This window comes from Trachinotus anak, unplaced genomic scaffold (assembly GCF_046630095.1).
Source record: "Trachinotus anak isolate AG129_WGS33_773 ecotype Australia unplaced genomic scaffold, CSIRO_AGI_Tana_v1 ptg000021l, whole genome shotgun sequence".
In the NCBI taxonomy this organism is placed as follows: Eukaryota; Metazoa; Chordata; class Actinopteri; order Carangiformes; family Carangidae; genus Trachinotus; species Trachinotus anak.
In genome coordinates, this window is record NW_027273872.1 from 2,675,039 (window position 1) to 2,690,087 (window position 15,049).

The following is a 15,049-nucleotide window of genomic DNA, read 5'->3' on the forward strand; positions in this document are numbered from 1 at the left end:
GCTGCCAGGACGCTCGATGCTGCTCAGACTTTTGACGCTAAATCAGCGGCTGAACATCTTCTGGGCGCTACGACGAACTATCAGCTGCCACTTCCACTGCTGTTGGAAAGACTTTCTTCTACCTGCCTTGTAGTTTCTCCTTTGGCCCATCACTGTGAATGGCAACTTTCACTCTTTATTTTTTTTTGAAGACTTGTTATTCTAAAACCTCTACTTCTGCTTCTACATCCCATGCACAGTGGGGGCTGGTGAGTGAGAGGGATTGTCAATCAATAGACTGAATGACAAAAAATATAAAAGTACTAAAACAAAAATACTTAGTACAAAGTACAAAATTAAAAACACAAGTAAAAGCACAGAAGTATTACCAGGAAAATATACTCAGAGAAAATTATTAGTCTCAAGTGTTGTATTATTGTGAGTATTTGTTCACTATTATAGATGCATTAATATAAGCAGCATAATACGTTTCTGGCTGTCCAAGGTTGAGCTGTTACTATTTTACATAATTCTGAGTTTATCAATATAAAGCAAATTATGGTAATGCTTTAAATGGTCCTAATCCTTAATTCCTGGAAATTTCCTGGAAAGAACAATTACAAGGAAAATACCTTATTATCATTAGATACACATCCAATTAATTCCAAATATAGACAGCACAACCTTGAGACTCTTCACAGCAGTTGAGCTAAACATGAGAAAATATTACATCCGTCACAATTTAACATACTGTATATGAGGAGTTAAGTTTCCAACAATAAATTTATAATGAACTAATATTTACTTGGGTTTAAATGAAGCAGTTCTCCTCTGAAAATCAATAATAAACCGAACTTGAACACTTGAACTGGAACAAGAGTTTCAGAACTTGGTCTCTAGTGTCATTGTTACAGGGGGAAGCATAATTTCCAGGAAATTATTCGGACATTTTAAGAGAATAAGAAAAATCATCATAATTTAGAGGATGATCATTGTTTTTTATGTAAAATGTGAAACTACAAACTAACAGCTGTCAAATAAATGTATTGGAGTAAAAATACAACATCTCCCTCTGAGGTGTGCTCGATTAGAAGCAAAAATACTCAAGAAAAGCGTGAGTATCTGAAAACTGTACTTTAGTGAACGTATTTACACACCCGCTGGACTTTCTCCACAACATCCCATCCCATCATCATCATCCTGTACCTGTAGCAGTAGCTCCCTGAGCCTGCGCAGCTGGGACTCCAGCTGTTTGTTGTGGTCTTCCAGGATCTGCATACGGGTCTCCAGACGTGTCTTGTGTTGCCGGAGGACCCGTGCCTCAGCCAGGAGCTCCTCATCCTGCTGCCCTCCTGCTGTGGGTGAACCTGGGCCACCCTCTCCAGCCTCAGTCAGCATGGGAACTGACGCTGCCTCTTCGTGCTTCCACTTGAGCCGCCTGTACTCCCCCTGCAGCACCCTGAGGACCCACGGTGGAGGACAGATGGAGGGGAAACAGTCACAAGTTGGCAAAGCGTGCAAAATATATCCACACAACTATGGACATTTGTCCAGCCCCTCCGTGACACAAACAGAAATGCACCTCGGTATAATAATCTGACATGTTGTGCTTATGACTTACATGATGAGAATAAATACATAAACACACAAAAACACTGCAGTAAGGGGCTAATGTTCACATCTTACCACATGGAGCGCAATTATCCTCATTCTGAGTATTAGCTGCACTAAATCACTTCCTCCCATCTCTTACACGTGTGACACTAAAACCATTAACTGATTGCACGCTGTGCTGTGGCGCATTACTAAAGGTGCTGTCATCCATAGGAGCGCTAGAAAATCATGGTGCATGCTGGTCTATTTAAGAGCCAAGTTGGCTGTAACCTTGTGTTTTGTTGATCTTGGCTTTACGCCCTCATTGTTTGGGGTCCCACAGAATCCACTGTTGTATGTGTAAAATTGATAATAATAAATGCTAATTAACCATTTAAAACAAAATTAATATCCAGATTCTGATCTCATAGAAAAGTATTGAAGTGGTCCCTCCCTTTGACACAAACTGGATGACAAAATTGGAGCTTTTATTACACCAAATAAGGAATTATTTCATTTTATAAATTACACAGGCTTACATGAACAAATGTCTATGTTTTTTCTTTGCTAAAAAGTCATTCACTTACAAAGAGGTATATGATGTGTCACTGTACATAGTGACATTACTTATGTTTTCAGTCAATAAGATCCAGAGTGGTCAAATTCCAAACTGTTAAAAAAACTCCAATGGAAAAAAAAAACACCAAAAGAATTGAAAAATCACCACAGACATAAAGCAGCTGAAAACCATCTATTGTTTTTCACCAAGTCATGTCAAACATGTTATCAGGTCAAAATCTGATTTATATGCAAGTCTCTTCAAATCAGGAAAAGTCATGAAGCATCAGACTGATAATATAAGGATGGACTATATATATTTAACCTTTGTAAAGAGGCCCCAAGTCTCCAGGAAGATGATTAGGATTAAAAGGTGAATAATTCTGTTATTGATTTATTGTTCAGGTGTGAGGCACATGAAAGCCACAGGAGATAAATAAAGGAACCCACAGCAGCCGCTGAAGTCATGACAAAGGACGAGAGAGCAGCCTCATACCAGGAGGAATTCTGTGTAGAAAAACTGAACTGGGTCAAGGTTACAGACAGCCAGAGGGCACGTGTGTGTGTGTGTGTGTGTGTGTGTGTGTGTGTGTGTGTGTGTGTGTGTGTGTGTGTCTGTGTGTCTGTGTGTGTGTGTGTCTAGAGAGGTCACAACCGAAGTGAAATTATTCATATGAATCATTCGCATCAAGGCTGCCCCCTAGTAACCAGTTAAGTGGAAGGGGAAAATGAATTTGCTTCATTTATGGAAAATATCTGAGCCTCTTAGCTACAAGGACACAATGAGTTCAAATTCAAGCATTCACATCTAAACAAATGTGTTTCACAGATACACATCTACGACAGCTGTTACTCCATAACGTCTCTTTCTGTCCCCTCTGCAGGACACCTATAAACTCCCAAACCAATGCAAAGCATGATTAACAAGTGTTCCCATTTTGCCCTCATTATCTAACAGGCTTTATTGTCAGGTGTGCACACAGAAAATTGTGTTCCCTTTTTCTCAAGGCTGTTCAAAAGGATTTAGAGTGTGAAAGTGTTTGTTCCCTTCAGGAGGTCTGCAAATGGCAGCAGGCAGACATATATTTATGTTTCTGTGCTGCTGTGATGAAAATCTCTGTGTTACAAGCCCTTTCCCAAACCTTCATTTAAACCTCATTCAAATTTATGATGAAATCATATAATGAAATTAAATTCACCACAGTCCTCAAAGCTTAAAAGAATTGTAAGTTTTAAAGATGTTGTACTTTGTCGTCATACAACAATGTGCGCAATCGATCTAGCACAGACCTGTTCTCGTTCTCCAGGCGGGCCAGGGTGCGCTGGAGCTGCTCCTTGTCCTGGTGCTCCAGGTGAGCCAGCAGCATGTGCTGTCCGCAGGGTGAGTCATGGTCCAGGGCTGGGCTGGAGTGACGCAGGAGGTACTGATCTTCATCCCTGAGTCCCCCACACAGGAGACAACACACTGAGCCACCAGCACACAGCCACCAGCAGCACAAAGCAAAGCCAGGGACGGCATGGGAGAGCCGAGAGGCCGAAACAAGGCGAGGCAAACGGGACGAGGAAAGGTATTACAGGACGAGAAACGGTGAAACCAGACAGGACACAGTGGGACAGGACACTATGACGAAGGCGCTGCACTGTGCTGGGTTCACAGACTAAAGATGAAATGTTCTGCAATGCACTTGGCTCCCCACACCATTAAAAACTCACTCACATTTATTAAAAATGGAAGGTGGATAAGTCTAGTTAAGCTACTAGACTATAATTCCCCAAACACTGAACACTTATTGATGATGGAACAGAAATGTGCAGATCTATGACAGCAGCCCTACGGCCGTAAAGCAATAAATGCATCTATAAATGTTTGGCAATTACTTTATTGGAAAGACAGCTGCTTGTCAGTTTTTTTATGTTGCAATAATGCTTTGGGCCATGAAGCAAACGACTTTATTGAGCCAAAGTTAAAAGCAAGTTAAAGGCTTTGCATTGTAATACCATATTATACATCACAGACGTATTTATAGGCCTAGTTTAAACATACTGGTTATGTATAGAGACGGCCAGATCCATTTATTTACCTTTAACCTTCTAAGAAAATTAAGTTATGTATTATTGTTATTATTATAGTGGGATCTGGGACATTAATGCACTAATGTACTAATACTAATATTTGCAAGTCTAATAATTTGATTATACAAATACATACTCATGTTCTGAATAATGCTGGTGTGTGACCAAAACAATAATTTTCATTTAAATTATGAGCATAGCATATTTTTATCATCAACAGAAAACACTGACTCTAATATGGATCATATTAGTTCGAAAGTCCCAGTGAACTATGCATCTAAGGGTTCAATTGTTTTCCTGTCCATTACCTGGCAATAAGCAGCAACATGAACTCAGAACATTGCATACAGGTGGAGCATGAAGGCTGCACACACAGGTGGTGCGGTTTAGAACAGAAGACAGTTTGATGCGAGCCAAACACCAGCTGGAGGCACAGATAGCACAGCAGCAAGTACAGAGCCATGCAGCAGGAAACGCAGAGAGGCAACAACAGACAGACAGACAGACCGACTGGTTCGCAGGAATGAGAACAACAAGACAACACTGCTACACATAACGAGCAGAAGCGAAGCGTCATGCATGCAAACTCATTCTGAGGCAGAGAATTACAGACACAGATGCAAATACCATACGCACATGCACTGATATACAAAGCTCCACCCAAGCAACAGATACACAGACACATGTAGATACATGCACATGGAAACAAAGACATCGGGAGCAGACTTGACAAGCACAGATGTCAGTCGTAAAAAGCATTGCGCTAGTTTTGTCTTAGCCTTAAACTAACTTTTAATGTGGTGTCAATCACAGCTTTCTCTCAGAACTGACACATAAAACACGCCTGTAAAGAAATAATGAGCACACTTGACAACACACACACACACACACACACACACACACACACACACACACACACACACACACACACACACACACACACACACACACACACACACACACACACACACACACCTGGAGCCCTAGAAGACCTGAAAACTTTGCACAGACGTGCTGGGCGTGCTACCTTGACTCTAAAATGTGATAAAAAAAAAAGGAAAACCACCTCAGAGAAGGAGGAAAAGGTTGACAAACCCCACAGATGTCAACTAAATAAGACTTGGACGCACACAAATACGTGATCTCATGTAACCCTCGACCACTCTCTCTACTTGATACTTTCTCAGCTTTCCACAGTGAGGACTCACCTCACCGGCTGCCTCATTCACATCAAACATCCTGTTCCTCTCCCTGCTGTAACCTCATCACCGCCCCGCCACTCAGCCAGCTTCTACACACACACACACACACACACACACACACACACATATGCCGCTCTCTCCTTAGCGGGGGCTTTATGTATCTACCCACAGCCACAGACTTTAATCACAGCAGGCATGTGCATGATGAAGGAGGGGCTGTGTGCACTCTGCTCACCGTGGGCCATTTTCCTTATGTGGCTGATTATTTATGTGATTACCCGATCTTACCCTAACATCCATGAACAAGCCTGAGCACACGGAGGAATGGGTGCACACAAAACACACACATATAATCTCCATCAAAGGCCGTGGTTGTAGTGAGGGGGTTCGTTTTGTGGGGGTGGCAGCATACTCACAGACTTTCATCAGGAGACAGACTATCCGTGAAGAATGAACAGTTCTGGCTCTCCATTTCTGCCAATCTATACAAAATGAACACACACACACACACACACCAAGTTGAGCATATGACACAAACACACATATGTATACAAACAGACACACAAAAGAGAAATACAGGAGAGACGATGAGTCAGAGCAAATCGAAGTAAAAAGCCAAAGTAACAGATATTATCACACACTGGGGAAATATGTTTCACCAAACACAAGATAAAAGAAACAATCAGAACAGTTTAGCCTTTAAGTAGAATGGATAAGACCTCTGACCTTTCAGTATTACAGACTGCAGCTGAGCAGCAAGCTGTCCGGAAACATCTGACTGACAAGACTGCAGAGTGGCAGAAATTCTTATCGCTATAGAGCATGAACCATAAAAATGTCCACAAGGAAGGAGGATAAAATCCTGATAAAATACTGTACACTGTCTACCACCATGCAGGCAATAAAAAAAAGAAAGTTAGAAATGCGTCACTGTCCAGCACCATGGACAGAAACTATACTCAGTGTGTGTGTGTGTGTGTGAGGAAGCAGCGAATAAGCTGCTGTGTGGCTTTTCAGCACCAAGGACAGCACCTCTGGTTCTGCATTACGTCCTGCTGACTGTCAGTGGACAGCTGCACTGTACACGCTGCTCTGTAAGCTGTAAAATGTGCTGCGGTATGGAGAAAACTTTTTAAGTGTTTTAAAAAAATACAGGTGGCTTGTGTTTGACGGCATAAATAAGAAAAAAAAATTCACAGCAAGAACAATCACACTGTTGTGTAAAAATAAGAACAGAAACTGGACAAAAAAAAAAACAGGTAAATATTTTAAAGTCTATCCTAATACAATACTCACATGTCCATATGTGCATTACAGTTTTGGAGTTTTTAGTCACTGTAATCATTCCTCCTGTCAATGGCAGTAATTTTAAATGTAAAAGATGAGGAACAAAATCCTCTTTTTTTGCAAAAAGGAAAGATATTATATTTGCAGAATGAGGTTGATGTGAGGTTTCAGCAGTCTGAGTCAGACAAATCAGGTGCACTGTGTTTTTGTTCTGTTGTCCCACTTTCATGTGCAGTTGATTGCATTGGCTCTGTAACTATAAAGGAATTATACAGGCTGGAAATGAATAACAATGGTGAATAACTTTCAAAATGACACTTTTTAGTGCCAAATTACATCACTGCTCTGTGTTTTCCTACATGTGTCCATGTTTCGTTGCTGAACCAACCACATATATATTCTGGCTAAAATACTAGCTTGAGTAAACACATTCAAACTACTATTAATTAAACTTATCAAATTATTTGGTTCAGCCTGTTACACTGTCGGAGTGTGAAACTTCTGCTCTGCATTAGAGTTGGCAGATTACCCAGTTATTTGCACTTGGCTCATTTTGGTGTGCAGCTGCAATTTTTTGGGTGTTTCATGGAAATAATCTATTAAACTACAAACCTGTCTGGGGACTGCCTGCCTTCCCTAACACACTGAAAATGATCATTAGTTGTGTTTTCTTTGTGTGTTTATTCGTGTTCATTACTGCCCAGATAACCATTACAAACTAATTCATTGCAGAAACATCATTAGCAGCAGTAGCCCATAATGCAGTCACGAAGCTTGTTTCAACACAGCTCTTTTTCTTGACTTCGCTCTGCTTCACTATCACCTTCGCCCCCCTCCACCTACATATATATAGCTTACACCTGAATGCAACAAGGCCACCCATTCTCTGGCACCCATTCTAAAAGGTCATGTAGGAAGATGTAATCATAAGAAGATGGAGGCTGAGTGAAAGTGGGAACTCCTCTAAATTAATTCACCTCGAGCAGTCAGCTGAATATCATGTTAATGATATATAACAGAGTTAGACGATCAAACGGTGGGTTTCTCCTTCAAGTAAGGCAATTAACAGCACAGAGAATCAACCCACTGATGTTAATGTGCCACGAGCCTTGTGCCTGCCCACATACATACATACATACATAAATGCACATGCGTGTGCCACATGAAAGCAGTCTTGAATCTTCACTGCAGCATTTCCCGATACACACAAACATACCGACACACTCCATGCAGCATCATTTTTCGCAGAGTGTCGTCAGCTGAAAGAGTGAGGGATATGGGGGGAGGAGGAGGAGGGGGGGAGTGATGTACAGGCTGTCAGGGGGCATCCACATTACATCCAATTTCTCTCCAGTGTCCAATGAGACCATAACACTGAGAAATTTAGGATTCATCCATGTCCTGTTACAGGAGCCCCGGCCTGTGAACCTGACCGCTCGTAATTCAATCTGCGACACTCCTCATCAGAAAGCACTCCACAAACCTAGAGCTGCAGTCAGGTACAAATGAGGGAGGAAAGGGTAGACAGTAATAGGAAATAGTCGTGTGTGGGTGTCTTGTGCATACATGTGTGTTTATCTTCTTGCGTGAATGTAAATGGATGTGAGAGGAAATGAGAAACGGGAGAGAGAGGGAGGGGAAGAGAGCAGAAATCCTAACAGAGCTCTAAGAGGTTTTTTATCATCTTCTTCTCGTCCATCCTTTAAAAGATGTTGAGGCATTGCTGATGATGAAAGGAATGAACTCTACTCGTGCATTAATATTGAGGGAGGGGCGGGGGATACTCAGAGAGAGAGAGCAGAAGGGACAGAGGCTGTCTCTGTTTGACATGCCTACAAATGTGGCTTTCCTAACCCCAAACATCAAATACTTTATCTCCTTTGAAATGATTGGAGACTATATTATTGCTGCGGATTAACATGCATAGCCCTCGTTGACTGAAGGGCACTTTGACACAAACGTGCACACACAAACACACACACAGAGAGAGACTCCCAAAGAACACACACCTGTCTCAGACATCATCCCAGGGAAAGAATTTCAGACACTGACCTGCCAGCGATGACATTCATTGTTTTGATATCGGCTTGACTTTCCATTAGTGTTCAAAGTGAGCAGTGAGTTATGACCAATGAATTCAAATCAGAATTGTGATTTCTCCTATATTAACTGACGGCAGAAGACGGAAGGAAGGAAGAAAGAAAGATTATTGAAGTCAATTCTGCATACTGACAGAGTACAGATAAAATAGTCACCATTGCCATAATAAGGACTGTCTACTCGTATTATGATGGTGCTCAGATCATGCTGGGAAATAAGGAGTGTGCTCACACTGTTCTATTTTTTCATGTGTCTAAATGTGCTGCTGATTCTCATTCATCTTCAGCCTGTATAATTCCTCTATAGTCACTGAGCCAATGCAATCAACTACACATGAAAGTGGGACGAAGTAACAAAAATACAGTACAATGTACATATTAAATGCATTTGGGATAAAAGCACATTTTTACAGCCATCATCTTTGCTCATCCTCTCATCTTTTTGCCTCTCATTCACCCATTCATAAACACACACAATGGCAAACTATCATGTAAGACACTGGCCCAACCATCAGTGGTGGTTCATTGTCCTGCTCAAGGACACATGAGGAATCAAGGATCAATCCACCAACTGTGTCCACCAACACTTCTAACCATCTTGAACCATCATTCTACCATAAATACTCAGTGGAGAAGCAAATGTGAATTAATCCGCCCCTGAAAATAGTCCTCAAAAAACACACGTTACAACAGTTTGAGTAATGTGTGGTAGAAACTACAGTACCTGATGAGGCTTTTTTTTTAAAAAAACAAAAATAAACTTTGCCTGTTTTTTAAGATTTACAACTTCAGTAGGAACAAATGGGCTTGGGAGGTCAAAGGTGAACTAACACGTTGTTGGTTTTGGTCTTCTGATGGAATTTTATTGGCATTAAGGAAAAAATATAAAATATCCTTTAAACCTGCTTGTGAATGATTGTTAACAGTTAATAAACACACACTAACAAAATATTTAACATTAACAACCTTACACTTTAAAACTGTTTATAAATGTGTTCAGAATTCATATTAGAATAGAACTACGTTATGTTATAAAACATGTGTTATCTGTTTCTACACCAGCAGCAGATGCTTCACTGTGCTTACATCTGCTTACACTACAGTGTATCATTATGTGCTATTAACACAACTGATTGTGTGGTGTTTACAAAAGATAAATATGGAGTGTTACCATTCTGGGACACTGAAAGCATTGCCCAGTGATAATAGCTTATTTTGTCAAATATAGACCCTTGCTAATTTCCTCTTATGCAGAAAAAAAGATGATTGATAAAAACACAGGAAAGATGAGCAGCTCGCTATGAGTGAGGTAGATACAGTGATCATTTATAAATAAAACTTTATTCAACTGTGGGAGTTTTTCTGACGTTTTTCTCGACAGGTCGATGAAAGCAGACAAAGTCTCTCTGTGAATGTGTCTCATTTTTACTGAATTATACCGTTGCTCCCTGACCACTTTTCCATTTCTGTTCCTCTGCTTTATTTTGTTGAGGGCTTTTGGATCAGTGTGTTATGCTGGTTAAGATTTTTCTGAGTGACTCGAGTGCTGTTTGAAGCAAATCGTACTGTAATTGGCCACAAATGAGAAAGTGTAAGAAGATGTAAGAGAAAAAGAAATGAGCGAGAGAGCGAGAGGGAGAAATAAATGTGTGGGTGGGAGACAATAGAAGAGAGGGATCAGAGATAAGAATAAAAAGAAAAAAGGCAAACAGAAAACAGGAGAAAGGGAGAGATAAGAGGAGTAAAGAGGACAATTGTGCCTGCTCTCTTGTTGGTGTGTGTTCCCTCTGTTTTGGCAGGATGTAAAGCAGTTGTGTGTAAGAGCCTTAGGGAAGTAATACACAATGGCACACTTACCATTACACACGCACATAGCACCATGCACACTCTGCAGCTCTGTGGGCAGGGCTGCCGAGAGCCAGGGAGTCCAGTGCTGCGCCCTGTTTATAACCTGTCAGACTGACACTAATCCACACCGACAGCTCCCAGGTGACCAATGGGCTCACTGCCCCAGCAAGTGACAAGCTGCTAGGCATGCTGAACCCTGCTGACCTCCCCCCGCACACACACACACACATACACATTCACACACCAAACACAAACTGCTCTGCTTGTGGGTGCCAGTGTGTGTTTGCATGTGTGTTTGTGTGGAGAATACGACAGAGGGAAACTGCTGGGTAGTACAGTCTCTACCCTGTTTGGAGTACAGTGCAACACGCAGCCAAATCAATACTTCAATCAGTGTGTGTGGTGGAGACTTAAGGGTGAGGGAGCAGACAAAGTGGGGGAGGAGAAGGAGTGGAGGCAGGGTTGGAGTGAGTATGAAGAAGTAGTGGGGGGGCAGGAGGGTTGATTTGAACAGGGGGAAGTGAAGGAGGGAAAGATTTTGTTGTAATTATTTGATATATAGTACAGCACAGTGAGCCACACATACCTGCTGGCATAATGCTCAATCCTGCTGTGTGTGTCTGCATGGGGCAGCTTGGGTGAGGAGCATGGCCTGGGAACAAAAGAGAACAGCATCAATACTTCAGCAGGACATTTTTAACACTCTGCAAGTGTGAATGTGTGGCTGCAGAAAAGCAACACATATTGTTACAATACAGAAGAAGAGTTTTATTTGCCAACAAGAACAATATTTCTGTTAGGATGGGAAAAAAAAATCAGATTCAATTTCACAGCGGAAAATGAGCAACGTGCATTTAAAAAAGCAATGTACTTTATTTCTGTGTTTCCATTTTATACCAATTTGGAGCTCTACTACTTACTTCATTTATCTGATATGACTGAAGTTACCAGTTACTTTGCAGATTAAGATTTAACACAGAAAACATGATGGTCATAAATATCTGATGTAATTTCACTGATTAAATCCCTGAGACCCTTTATAGTGAAGAATTCCTATCCATGAGGGAAAAGCTAATTTCAGAAGCAGCTTGAGTGCAAACAAAGTAAATGGAAAGATGTGAATACATGCACATATCCCAGAGCTTTATCAATCAGCTCTATGAACATTCAGAGATGAGAGGAAAAAGGGGGAAAGCTGGAGGGAAATAACAGAGTTTCTGGCAACACAAACATACAGGCTCAGTCAAACAGGCACAGCCGGTACATCCATCTCCAGCTTGATAACACCTATAGAGTTGGTACATTTGCTATTTGGAGCGAATAAACATGAACGATCCAGTGGTCAAATTTGTGCAAATGATGAAAGGTGAATTCATTTCTGTCCGAACACGCCTTTATCAGTAGGTTGCATCTATTGGACGTTCAGCCAAAGAGTGATGTTCCCTCCTCATGCTGTTTAATTTAATCGTTGTTAGAGTCAAGAAGTGGTAGAAAAATAACAACAATCTTTTTTCTGTCACCTGTAGGTTGGGAAGCAGTGGCAGTGACAAATAGTGCAGAGCACTGCAAAAAAAAAAACACTTCTACTTCCACCAGTTATATTCTGCTGATGCACTGATGCATACAGAATAACAGTCCAAATATTAATACTACAACAATATTTAAAGGGTCATTGCAAGTACTTTTAATTTTGATACTTGGTACATTTTGATAATACAGTTTGAATGCAGGGCTTGTTCTTGTAATGGAGTATTTTTATATTGCTGGAGTCTCATCTCTGCTGTGTCAGTAGGTGGAAGGATTAACTCACAGACTCGTGTAATGTTTTTTTTTTTTTTTTTTGAGGTTATAAAAAGTGACCTTAGTGACACAATCAAGCAAAACATGGACCCATAATCACATCGCCCTGAGCTATGCTTCTTGATGATCTCATGGATTTTAGTCTCACATCTCTTGTTTTTCCCTTTGGGTGAGACTCGCTCATGTGAACAGAGCATCTGACCCAGACTCAGATCACAGGAATAACATTATGTTAATTCTGAACACAGAGCTGTCCCTTTAACCCGTCTCAGCGAGTCAAAGTGCCCTAAATTGTCAGAGCATGATAATTAGCTGACAACAGCAGGGTTTTGTATGTGTGTAAGTGAGAGATAGACGACAGAGAAGCGGAGACAGAGAGATGACTGTGTTTAAGTGTTTACGTGTGGGACTCACGTCTCCGAGCTCTCGGCCTCCAGCACAGACTGCACAGGCAGGTAACCCCTCTGAGGGTGCTTGGTGAAGTACTGCTTCGACCTGAACTTATTCTTCAGAGTCTTGGCAAAGTCCCTCATCTTCTCCCCCGAGGTTGTCTGGAGTGTGATTTAGGAGATGAGGGGGTTGGGATGGGGCGGGTTTGGTGGAAGCAGCGGGAGTGGATGGGTGGGAGACAAATTACAACACTTAGGAATTTCTGAAAATGTTGCCTTCTTCAAAATGGCCTCATCTGAAATTTGCCCACTCTGTCTCAAGGCTGTTTTGTCTTACTTTAACTTTACTAACTAATTTCTCCATCTGTTTCCTCTCTCAGTCTCTGCTGATCTCCCTCTGTGCTTCCTTACCCTTCCACTGTGCGCAGTTTCAAATCGACTCTCTTTTCTCTCTCTCCTGCTCTCTAGCTCCTTTATCTCTATCATAGAAATCTATAGACGCCTGCCTGCCTTGCCATTGTGAAAAACTGTATTTAGCTAATGTAAAATATTGTCTAGTGAAAAAAAAAAAACTTTATACAGCTGGCCTTTCGCCACATATTTACAGCTCAGAATTGATTAGAGATTAAATCTGGCACCATCTCAGCACAGTTAGACTCCAGCTATAGTGCTACAGCTACTTCTCCGGAATTAACTCGACTTTAGAGACTGCGCGTGCAGTCGCTTAAGACTCGGGTTTTATTGGGGTTTAGAGCGCAACGCGTGCTCCAAGTAGCACTTTATATCTGCACTTTGTGGCCAAAAAGGATGTTACTGCTGAGTGGTACTCAATCTCTGCATACTATAGGTCTGGATGAGGCTGTGTAAGCATATGTAACAGTGGAGTTGGTGGAGATCTTACACTGCAGTGGTTGACTCATCTACATGTTGGCAGCAGGAATCAGGAGATAATAGTATATTTTTTGAGTACGGTTGAGTTTTATTTGTCCCTGGAGCCTTGAATTTGTATTCAGCTAAAGCACTACATAATGTTTGTCTTACTGGGGTGTAGTACTCCATGATGGGGTAGTGCAGCTTCTTTCCCTTAGTAGTGCGGCCGGTTAGAAAACATGTCTGGCAGATGTCCACATTGAACTGCTTCAGACTGCGATACCTGTCAAGATCAATATAACAGAGAGGCTGAAGTGATGTTTGCAAGAGAACAGACAGAGATATCAGAGACACGCAGACAGAGTAGTGGGGTGTATATGTGTGTGTGTTGAATTCATATGCTTGCCTACATGCATACTGTCACTCCCTGCTCCAGACAGGGCTGTGCTCCATCACAGCCAAGTTTTCTTAATTTCAACATCTCCAACAAGCCTTATTTTTGGTGAGCACTGATTTTTCACAGACACCAACACCAGCTGCCACTTTCAAAATAACAGTAGTACAATTATTCTCGTAATTAACTTGCTACAGTTATAGTACAAAATACTATAGTTTTTTTAAAATAAAATTTAAAAAATACATAATACTATTGTGTACGTTTATGTTAGTCCTTAACGACAGTCTTCCTATTCCGTCTTCCATGAATCCTTTCATGTCATGCACAGTATCTGCACCTGCGTCTGTTCACCCACACAGGAAGACCTACCTGAAGCCCTTGATGGGACACTGTTTGCAGACGTAGCATTTGGCTTGGTGCTTGGTCGACTCTGCAGCAGCCACACGGTGGAGGACAGGCAGCCAAACCATCGACTGGGGCTCGAGGCTCATCCACTCCAAGAAGTGAGACACCTCGATGGCAGGTTTCCCTGGGGCCTGGAAAGGGAAGGTGGGTGGATGGGGAGTACAGGAGACTGTAAACAACCCAAATATAGACCAACAGCAGGACAAGTACATAAAGTAATGAGAAGAGAAGGTGTGCTTCCTTTCAAAAGGTGGTCCTGCAGTGAGCTACTGTAGAAAAAGAAAATCAAAGAGAATACAAAAGATAAGAGAATGAATGAGGGTGAAAGAAGGTGTGCTGCACTGTGGGATATTGTTTGCTTTTATGGAACTACTTAAACAGTTATGAAGCTAAAACACAGCAGACATAAACCCTGTGTCTGTGTGTATACTATATGTGTGTTTGTGTGTCTGTATACAGTCCGTCTCTTCTGGAGGCACCCTGTTGAGAATTCCAGAAAGTGGGATAAAAAGGAAGTCAACCTAATAAAAGAATGACTCGCCAAGCGCT

General features: G+C 41.5%; 1 protein-coding gene across 3 annotated transcripts in view; it reads right to left on the reverse strand.

The window, feature by feature from the left end:
• Positions 1-15,049, reverse strand: part of drp2 (dystrophin related protein 2) — a 100,017-nt gene that overhangs the window by 5,991 nt on the left and 78,977 nt on the right. For 2 of the 3 annotated variants that reach the window (XM_071458482.1, XM_071458485.1), the window contains 7 exons: positions 14,465-14,631; positions 13,870-13,981; positions 12,854-12,990; positions 11,226-11,291; positions 5,822-5,887; positions 3,421-3,567; positions 1,186-1,438 (listed from right to left, as the gene is read on the reverse strand). In XM_071458482.1, coding sequence (XP_071314583.1) covers positions 1,186-1,438; positions 3,421-3,567; positions 5,822-5,887; positions 11,226-11,291; positions 12,854-12,990; positions 13,870-13,981; positions 14,465-14,631 — 948 coding nt within the window. The remainder of the gene's footprint in view (positions 1-1,185; positions 1,439-3,420; positions 3,568-5,821; positions 5,888-11,225; positions 11,292-12,853; positions 12,991-13,869; positions 13,982-14,464; positions 14,632-15,049) is intronic. The other variant, XM_071458484.1, reaches the window with a different exon arrangement.